This window comes from Solanum lycopersicum, chromosome 2 (genome assembly GCF_036512215.1).
Source record: "Solanum lycopersicum chromosome 2, SLM_r2.1".
NCBI classification, from domain to species: Eukaryota; Viridiplantae; Streptophyta; class Magnoliopsida; order Solanales; family Solanaceae; genus Solanum; species Solanum lycopersicum.
Window position 1 is genome coordinate 56,442,616 of NC_090801.1, and position 11,107 is coordinate 56,453,722.

General features: G+C 31.6%; 1 protein-coding gene across 1 annotated transcript; it reads left to right on the forward strand.

Annotated features, from left to right (window-relative positions):
* Window positions 1-288: 288 nt before the first annotated feature.
* Window positions 289-5,924, forward strand: LOC101247093 (proteasome subunit alpha type-5). The gene is made up of 9 exons (XM_004233072.5): window positions 289-485; window positions 592-673; window positions 787-867; window positions 1,840-1,953; window positions 2,052-2,153; window positions 3,325-3,383; window positions 4,750-4,852; window positions 5,499-5,564; window positions 5,645-5,924. The coding sequence occupies exons 1-9, from the start codon at window positions 472-474 to the stop codon at window positions 5,735-5,737; spliced, it is 714 nt and encodes a 237-aa protein (XP_004233120.1). The 5' UTR covers window positions 289-471; the 3' UTR covers window positions 5,738-5,924.
* The last annotated feature ends 5,183 nt before the right edge of the window (window positions 5,925-11,107 follow it).

The following is an 11,107-nucleotide window of genomic DNA, read 5'->3' on the forward strand; positions in this document are numbered from 1 at the left end:
TGTGTGTGCTAAAAACCTAACCACGACAATGCTAATTAGGGGTGCTTACAATTAATTTTTGATCCTTTTTATTTAAAAAAACAAACACGTTTTAAAAATTACATAGATAAATAAAAAAATTAACCTATATAGCCATCTTAAATAAACAAAAAGGATAATCAATAAACATACAATACAATTTTTTTTCCTGTACCAATTTGAATTATTCCGAATGAGACATAAAATCATTAAAAATTAAAATTATGTCCAAACGAAATATTACGATACTAAAATATAAATTCATATCCCGCAAAAGGGCTAAAAGTGCAAATGACTCCAACGGGTCAAAAGCCCAACAAACAAAGAAGTAGAGCAACAATGTCTTGTTAATCAAGTTTAAAAACAAAAGAAGAAGAAGAAGAAGGAATAATCTTCAGTTCAAACAAAATCTGAACAAAGGGTTTTTGGATCTGTAGCAAAATTTCAACAAAGATGTTTCTTACAAGGTAAAATTTGCATTTGTTTGGTGCTTAATCTACTTTTTTTTTGTTCAATGAAATCGGAATTGAATGATTTTGTTTTCTTCCTGTATTTTGGAAATTGGGTATGAAGAACTGAGTATGATAGAGGTGTTAACACTTTCTCGCCTGAAGGACGATTGTTTCAAGTTGAATATGCTATTGAAGCTATCAAGGTAAATTCTTTGATTTTTGCTTCCTGTGTGAATTTTTTTTTGGGGGACTGAAAATAGCTGATGGGTGTTTTTTTTTTTTGGTTTTATGGTTTTGAAATTACGATTTTTTGAAGTTGGGTTCAACTGCAATTGGATTGAAGACTAAGGAAGGAGTTGTTCTTGCTGTGGAGAAGCGCATTACTTCACCACTTCTGGTTTGTAACACTTGTTTCCGATGTTTTTTTGTTACTTCTGTATGGTTTACTGATTATGTTCATGGGTTATGGTTGGATGGTAAGTTCAATTTTTCAGCAATAACATCTATAAGAAATGCTGGTAGAGCTTCACCGATGTAAATTGAAGTATGAATTTTGTGGGGCAGAGGATTGGGGAAATGATTGCTAATTGTTGGAATCTTGTAATTTTGTGAAAGGAGTTCTTCCCCCTCCGCAACACAACTCAACTTGTACATGTCTCTGCGTTTAACTATGTGGCTGCTCATTTTCCTTTGAAATTTTCTTAATTGACATTGACATCGACATTGGAAGCAGTGGGTTTTTTCTAAATTAAATTGTAAAAACATTGAATGGTCACTTTATGAGGAAACAATGGAGCATGTCTGAATATGGTTGGAGTTGTGGTTCATATGAAGAATGTTGGGGCGTTAACCTTAATTTCCTCTAACTCGATTAATGAAAGTTACAACTTCACTGATGGGAAAAAGTAAAACCCTTTTTGCCTCTCAAAAGGCAATGCCAACCCTATATGTCTGTATTCTGAAGTCTCTTTTCTAGTGTCACCATATCATTGGAGCCTGAACGTACTTGATTTTAGAAAAATCATTTGTGCTAACTATTAGTTGACACTGTTTGGTGCTTAGTATATCATTGGTAATACCTACATTTTAACAGTTAAACTTGGTGGTCTCTTTTGGGGCATCTGATGAAATTGAAATGAAACAGTTAAACTTGGTGGCAGAGATATCCATAGTAGGCTACACGGCTTATAGATCAAGAATTAGAAAAGCTACAGACCTATTTCCCTTTAATTGGTTGCTTGGCTATCACTCTATTTTGTGTACTCAGTTGGTTCATCTAAATAATAGAGAACATGCTATACGCTCGCCTCATAACTTCAGTTTATTTTCTGTATTATTCATTCATGACACCGTTTTGATATTCTTTTAGGAGCCAAGCAGTGTGGAGAAAATTATGGAAATCGACGAGCATATTGGCTGTGCAATGAGTGGATTGATAGCTGATGCACGAACACTTGTGGAACATGCACGGGTTGAAACTCAGGTATTTAGGATAACATCTCCAACCTTCAAGTATTTGTGTGATAGTGGTAAATTGCTGATTTTGTGGTGTTGTTTTGTCCTCTCTTCCCCTTTCAACAGAACCATAGATTCTCTTATGGCGAGCCCATGACTGTTGAGTCCACTACCCAAGCTCTCTGTGATTTGGCGTTGCGATTTGGTGAGGGCGATGAAGAATCTATGGTGAGATTCGTTTTACTTTAGTATAGTACTGTTTGTTTCTCTATGAACAACTATCTTTCTGTGAAAAATTAGTGGTGCCTTATTTTGTAGAAAGCATCTTTTCCATTTTCCAATATTATCTTTTGCTGTCCCTTGTTATTTTGACTAAAAAGTATTAGTTGGAACTAAACAGATGACTTTATATGAAGTGGAATTTAGATTTTAAGCTAGTTATGTTAATTTCATCAAGTGAATAAGTAAAATAAATATAAACCAGCAACTACTTCATGTGACATAAGGTGAAAATAAATATAATTAGTGATAGGTCCTTGTTCCCTTCGCTTTATGTTTCACTAAAGGACTTGTGCATGTATCAAGTGCTCTCGAACATTGCCTATGCTGACTTTAGAATGAAAAGGTAACGGGTCACTACATTTATCTCCTCCCCCCTCCAAAAAAGAGATCAGTGATCAGCATGAAGATTTTTAGGCAGTGATCATCTCTGTATGTGTCTGTTTCTCAATTTGTAGTTGTATTTCAAATGCTCTTGCATATGCCAGCTGGGTAGTGATAGATCTAGAGGCTGGCTGTTGAGTCTGAGATCCTCTTAGATGCTAGGACCTAGGATCATAGTTTATCAGCTATATAAGTGCATTTGCTCTTCTCTTTACATTCTATATTCTATGGAAAAATGATGCATGATACTCATGAACTTTGTTTGTAAAGAACTCATGAAGTTAGAGTGGTGATTCTATATGGTGTAAGCTGGACTGCTGGACAAAAGATATGCTTAGCCTGTCTGGTTATCTTGGACAAAAGGAAAGGGGAGAACGGAAGATGGCAAAGGGTTAATTATGATTTAACTAGTTAATTAAGTTGTTTATGGAATTACCTGGTTAATCATGATCATATTCTGTGGTGTGCATTTTGCTCTACTGACTGTCTTGTGCTGATCTAGTTTCTTCATTTCCTTTTTGTTTTATTTGATAACATATTCTAATAAGTTGGATGTCTGGAGATTATCAGTGTTGTTGATGAAGTTTGTCAGAAGAAATAGACATTCTTCCGTAGTTTCTACAGTTGACTTACTCATCAGCAGGATTAGATTTTCCCTTATTGTATGTTTTGAGTATTGTAAGGTCAGATCTCTTACCTTTATGTATTAATGGTCTATCTCGTTTGTTTTATGCAGTCCAGGCCTTTTGGTGTGTCCCTTCTCATTGCTGGTCATGATGAGAATGGTCCCAGCTTGTAAGTCTTTGCACCTCTTCTACGCTAGTATTGGAAACTATGATATTTTCTTTTCAATATTTTCTTCTCTTGGTATTGAATCAAGTCTGATAGAGCTGCCGGAATGTTATCTTTCAGAGAACTTCCTTCTTCTCCCAAATTTCTTTCGAATACTACTTTGACTTTGGCTAAGTTGGACTTATGCATATTGGATCTCGAGAAAACGATGTACAATATTTGACTAGATATTCCACTGCATCTCAGATGCATTAATACTAAATCTCATGGGAAAAAACCTTTACACTTTTTTAGACAACTCCTTTCCACTTATATGACCATGTTTTTTATAAATCTCATCAAATCACTCTAATCTACACAAATCATCTTAATATAGCATGGAACATCACTTCTAAAATTTTTATTCTATTTTTGTTAGATAATGAGCTTTTTTTAATGTAAATGAAAAATTCTATCTCAATTAGTTGAAAAATGCTTTCATATACATTGAATATTAAGCACTTAATATATTACTCCCTCTAGTTCATATTAAGTGAATTGTTGGGGTATGACACACACGTTAAGAAAAATATACAAGGATATAAAATCAAAGACTATTTTCCACTATTACCCTTTTGATTATTCCCAAATTTTTCTCCTAGAAAATGTGAAGTAGTTACGAACCTCATTAAATGAAGGGTAAATATAGAAAAAGTCCTAGCAATTCTCTTGAACTTTGAATACACTTCATTTAATTTGAACTATGAAAAAGGTACCAACAATTCACAACAGTCATTGGTCGTTGCGTATTGGCCTGAGCTCAACAAGGATGATTGTGTATTAGCCTACCTGTCATGGTTGTCACATTTGGTGTCTTATGTATTAGGCACTGGTTCACTTAAACCTACCTCTCCAAAATTACTAAAATGTTGCTCTAATATTATCTCCTAATCCCTTGTTATAGTCTTTTGAGCCAAGGGTCTATAAGGAAGAGCCTCTCTACCCTCCCCCCCCCCCCCCACTAAGGTAGGGGTAAGGTCTACATACATACTATCTTCCTAGACCCTACTTGTGGGATTACAGTGGGGTATGTTGCTGCTGTTGTTATTGTTGTTAATGAATATTAAATACTGAAGAGGTCAAGAGATCACATTCCTGGAAATGATTCTACCAACTGGCCATGATCGATTGGGCTTTTGTGTGATGAGCTGCTAAAATCAGACTTTTGTCTATATTCCTAAGAGAATACTGGAAACAGAATTTCATAAGCATACTGTTAACATTACATAGTTTATTCAAGTGTTCGGCCTCTCATTACTTACTAACCTGATTGTGGGTATTAAGCAACATAATTTGTAGATACTGAATGTCGCCCAATTCTGATGTGCAGGTACTATACTGATCCTTCTGGTACATTCTGGCAATGCAATGCTAAAGCTATTGGGTCAGGTTCTGAAGGTGCTGATAGCTCTTTGCAGGAGCAGTATAACAAGGTATCTAGGTTTTTTTATTTTTCTAGTGAAACCGTGACCCGTAGTCCTAATTACAGTCCAGTCTGCAGCAGGCTGGAGGTAATGTTGCTAGTGGAAGATGTAATAATAGGTCCTGTTCCTTTTTTTATTCACCCTCATTTCAACTGTTTGGATGCTTGAATGCTGGTGAACTTCATGAGTTCCGCATAAAGTATCTTGGTGGAAGCCGAGAAGTAGAGGAGGATTCCCCTCCTTGTATTTTTGCCCTAAATAGCTCAGCTCAAACATGCTGTCCAACCTTATTAGTCCGAGTAGCTAGTTTGGTTGGTGATGCGGTCACCCACTTGTACGTTTTCAAATAAGCATGCTAGCCTTCACACCTCCGAAATTAGATGTTTGTGGAACAAGTATTCAAGAAATCTCGTGTTCTATCTTCGTAACTGTTGTCCAGTCTGCAGCAGCTTGGGGTTGTTTGATGCTTTCCGTTGCCTATTCAACCCCTAAGACCATTCCCCTCTTCTCTTCCTCCAATAGAGGGAATTAAATCAGTCACTTTTCACTCATAACATTAAAATTGTAGGTGACTATTTTTGTAACCGAAAAGCTGGAGTTTAGTTTTCATATGGTTCTTAAAGTTGATCTAAAGTCGATTATCTCCTTTCTGCAGGACCTTACCCTTAAAGAGGCTGAAACCATAGCACTGTCCATTCTCAAGCAAGTGATGGAAGAGAAGGTAAGCAATAAGCCTCATGACACTTGTATTTTCATGATTTCGTTCCTTGTTTCTGAGAAAGCTCCCCCTATTTGATTCAGGTGACTCCCAATAATGTTGATATTGCGAGGGTATCTCCAACTTACCATCTATACTCACCATCGGAGGTGGAAGAGGTTATCAGCCGCCTATAAGAAAGCATGTGATCACGCTCGTTATGATATTTTTCTTGTATGACAAAAACACTTTCTTGTTGCTGCAGCCCTGGAGCCTGGAGGTCATTGGATTGTTTTTTCCTTCTTCCAAGGCTAGGAATTGATTCAGACAAGTGTTTTCTGTATGTTCATTACATTATTTGCTTCAAGGATTTAAGTCCATCTATATCTCTTGCTGCTTTATGAGTTGGGATTTGTTCTGAAAATAGGAGTTTTAAAGTGTTTTGAAAGCAAGAGGCAAGTACGATACTGTGTAGGATTATATAAATAGGGGTTTACATTTTCTTGAATGAAATATTTCCAATGTATCTTAGTTTAATTGGATACGGAATTTAAAAAGTAATGAACTTGCGATTTTTTAAACATAATATGCAACATTTTGAAATTAAAGAATTCTTAGTTAGTTATAAATTGATTCAATGATTAATAAGTATGCAGTTATTTTAATCAAAAATTTGACAATAATTAATAACAGAGAAAATAAAAAATTAGATTTAATTTATCTTTTAATCTACTTTCTTTGGGGTTTATTCCTCATGAACAAATAGTAGTACAAACGAGAAAAATTGAACATATAATATTGTCGCAAATGAAAGAAAATCGAAGTAACATGAGAAATTTATTTGATAGAGTGTATAAGAAATAATAGTATGTTTTTTTGAAATACTTTTTCAAACCCAAGATGCATGGCTTTGTCCCATCAATGTTTGATGGCTAGAGGACCAAAAATAAAAAATAATTAATACATGAAAATTTATGATATTAGTAATGCACTCAGTTTTAACACATGTATTAAAATGATTAAAAATACAACTGTCCCTCAAAACTGTTTTTACATCATTTCCACCATATTTGTGGAGTTTTCTTTTAGAAATTATGACATAGATATTATTTTTAATATACCAAATCAAATAAGATATAAAAAATAATCTCTATATAATTAATTGTACGTACATTATTAATACACCTTATTCAACATTATTCTTCGTAATATTTAATACCTCTGCCAACAAAACAATTTATGAGTTATTAACTCAGAATTCGATACACATAAGGGTGAAAATAAATTTGGTCAAATATGAATTTAATAAAATTGTATTAACTCATATTTACCCCTCTTCATTTATTAAATTGTATTAACTCATATTTACCCCTCTTCATTGTTATCTTGAGTTTTCTCTATAAACACAGAGAAATTTTTCTCTTATCGTTCTTGTTGTTTCATCAATCTTCATAACCAAGTCAATGTTGAAAATTATGTCAGATGAATATGCATATGATGGTTGTTGTCTATATTATTGTATAGTTAGTTTAAGTATAATATTTATTTTAATGGTCATTTAGATTTTATTATATCGTATTTAGGTAAATATGATATGGTGTGATTATGTGTTACCTTATTATTTTCTTTTTATTTTGTCTTTATGTAATAGTTTAAAAATTCTATTTTATCATTTACTCTATCTTTCATAGTACTTGTACATCGTTTTCTAATTTTCCTGTAGGTTTATCATTCGAATTATGAAAGTGTGATATTAGAAACAACGTAATATAATACAACCTATCCAAATATTATATTTATTTAAAATGTATGATACAAATATATAATATGATATGATCGATTGTGAAATAATAATGAAATAACTCAACTTTCTTTGGATCGAATGTTATATCAATTGAAATTAACCATGTACCTAGTCTGATTCATGATTTGCCGGATATTAAGCATGACCAATGTAACATCGAATTTCATAACATGGTAACAGAATACTAAAAGAAAAGAAAAGAGTCGTATGAAATGTACAAAACATACAATTTTGATTTAAAATTACAAAAAATGAACTTTCATGAAATAAGGATAAGAGATAATGCTTTCCCACGAATGACAAACACTGTTGAATTTGGAAATAACCCTTGTTGAAATCCGAGAGAAAATAACATATATCTTTTGAAATACATGATAGTTAATTATAATTTTATTATTGATTTTCTTTTTCTTCAATGAGGAGTATAACTTTTCTCGTAATAATTTGTAAGTCATGACATCTGTATATATAAATTAATTTACGTTATATAACACCAAAAATATTGATATCTTACGTAAGCTCTTATTGATTTTAGTTTTGAAAACATTTTCAATCGACTCAATTATTACATAAACTATCACAATTATTATTAAAATAATAGAAGTATTCAAATGAGTATATCAATTAAAGTATCATTATTAGTTATACTAGACACATGCGTCTGTGCTAGTAAAGGTTCAATATCTATTTTTTATCTCATTTTATGTGACACGGATAAAATTTAGCGAGTTAATTAAATTTTAATATGTTTTTTAAATATTTTAAGTAGTTAATGATGTATTTATATAACCTTTACGTACTTTAAACAATATATATTACTTTTGTTGTCTCAATATATATATGTAGCACAAATAGAATTTCAAGAGTCAACATGTTATTAATTATAGTGTGGAACCACACATGTGAAGCAAACATGTTGATCGATTCCTGCGTGGTTCAGATGAAATAACTAAAATATGAATAAGAAATATTTACGTAATTTGAAATGTCAAAAACCTCAAATCAATAAATAAGATGAAATTAATTAAAGACCTCTACTAAGTAAAACAGAAATTATCAAGCTGAAAATCACGTAAATCAGTTAGTAGATATATAGGTCTTTAATTATCAAAAATACTATGATTTATGGCGGGGGGGGGGGGGGGGGGGGAGCTGAAATTAAAATAGAAAAACAAAATGAAATGTTGGCAAGGTTTGAACCTTGGTTGAATTTTTAATCAAACTAAGTCATTATATAAAACAATTTACCAAAGTAATACATTTTTCTAAAATTTTACAAAACTAGTATAAACGTATTTCATGGTAACGTTTTAGGGTATATTTTATTTTTTAAAAACTAACAGCATTAGGTTGATATACGTCACTGTAAGTAACGTTTTACTTTTAAAATGTTATTTTCAGTAACGTTTTACTCCTAAAACGTTAGGAGTAAAATGTTACTGTGAGTAACGTATATCAATCTGACGCCATCAACTTTTAAAAAATAAAATCTATCCTAAAACGTTACTGTAGAATACGTTTATACTAGTTTTGTAAAATTTTAGAAAAACATATTATTTTGATATATAATGACTTAGTTTGGTCAAAACCTCGAATTGTCAAGCCTAAACCAATAGACCAAACAACTGATTATGTAAATAAGCACATAGTTGAAGCAGACATTTTGACCCTCAGTTGTGTGCGTATTGACACTTATATATAAGTAGTAGATAAACCTCTAGCAATGACCACCAACTACCACCAGTGGCGGAGCCACCATATCTTTAGGGGTTCGAACTTCCTTCGGCGGAAAATTATATTATTTTCATATGGTTAAAATAATTTTTTAGATATACATAGTCAATATCGAACCCCTTTCGACTATTTCGAGCATCTATTTTTTCAAATTTTGGACTCTCTTATCAAAAATTCTGACTCTGCTTCTAACTACCAGGACAAGAAGCAAGACAAACAACTTATAAAAACTCGAACTAACTAATATGTTCATAGTCCAATCATAAAATTAAAAAATGATTGTAACAAATATAATTCACACAAATGAAGCAGGAAACGAATACTAGTATTTTTCCTTTTAATAGATAGGTCGTATTAAAAGTTATATCATAAAGTGTTACATTAATTTCGCATCTAATAGCCATGAATGTTCCACGGAATGTTAACATTACCACGAGCCTAAAGTTGTCAAATTGTACTATTATGCTTCTCTCCCATATACCTATACATATATTATTTCGACTGTCAGTTCGATATTAGATAAATATCTTACTTAAAAATAGTTATTTCATATTTAAATTAAAATAGAATTAATGAAAATTTTTTAAATTAATTTATTAATAATTTTTTTAAAATTATCAGTATAAAATAGAAAATGTTCATCTAATACGAGTCTCTGTGTAATTCCATTTAATTGTAACGAATGAATATCTACTCTTCCCAAAAAGGCATTTGTTATATATATATATATAAGTCAAACAAGATAATCAATTAATCCGCCCTTCTTTTTCTCTCTCAATCCATTAATTCCAAATTAGAATTCTCTTTAAAATGTATATGAATAATATCAAGAAAAAGAATCTTCTTCTAATTTTCGTCTTCTTTTATTACCTCTCTTCAACTTGTTCAAAAGAATTTGAGTATTCCAACAATCTTGGATCAGAAGCTCCATCATCTTTACATGATCATGATCATAACATGATCAAGAATCAAGGAGGGTTGATGAATACAAATACGAAAGCGAATACGAAGAAGATGAAGATGAATACAAGAACATTAAAGTTGAAGAGTAGGGGAAAAAGTTCATCAGATAGAAAAAGTACGTATAGAGCAATGCTTCCAAAAGGTTTTGTGCCTCCTTCAGGATCTTCACCATGTCATAACACTTACCCTAATTCTGTTACATTTTTTTGTCATTTTTCTATTAGGCCTAATAATAAATTACCCTACACACCATAGATCAACTAAAAATTGTATAGAGTAACATGATTCCAATTAATATTTCATATGATGAATTTCTTGATCATCAAATATATAAAACGATATATATTGAGTTTCTTCTTGTTATCGTCTATATTATTTTGTTATAATGACATACACAAGTTCTCTTCATATAATTTTTAGCTACTATTTTGTGATTTTTTGCCATGGTGTTGAATCAATGACTAGTATATATCTTTCTTTTTTTGTATTATTATTGAAGTGATTCTATTTTCTTTTCTTTCTAAATTGATTGGATGGTTGTTGCATTGTATTGTTTGTTTAAATAACTATGACGTGTTAGTTTTGATTGTTGTTTAAATTTTATCGTAGTCTGTCATTTTAATCCATCGTTAGGTAATAACGATAAGTCCATTTTGTGTAGCAATTATTTTGGTGTGATCGCATTGCATTACCTTTTTTTTTCATCTTCTCAATTTATCTTCTTAATCCTATTTTATTCTTTATACCATATTTTTAATAGATCTATCTCGTACCTTTTTTTTCTTATAAGATTATATTTTAAAATGCTCATATGTGTGACATTATGTGATGAGGAAAAATGATCTATTCAAATGTTGTATTGATCAACACTTGACGATACGGTGCATTATGAAACGATATATAAAGAAAAACAACGCAAACAAAGAGTAAGTGAAGTCAATAATTAATACTCTTAACAGTATTGAGTGGTCAATGAAGTATAATGAATACTGTAAAATGAAAAAAAATTATAATAACAAGCAGCAATTTTCTCTGCAATTCTCAAGTAAAATTATATACTTTTAAC

Excerpts from the sequence above, each read along its gene's own strand:
- LOC101247093 (XM_004233072.5), top strand. Across the intron at positions 868-1,839 it reads GCATTACTTCACCACTTCTG|GAGCCAAGCAGTGTGGAGAA; the intron begins GTTTGTAACACT and ends ATATTCTTTTAG. Across the intron at positions 2,154-3,324 it reads AGGGCGATGAAGAATCTATG|TCCAGGCCTTTTGGTGTGTC; the intron begins GTGAGATTCGTT and ends TGTTTTATGCAG.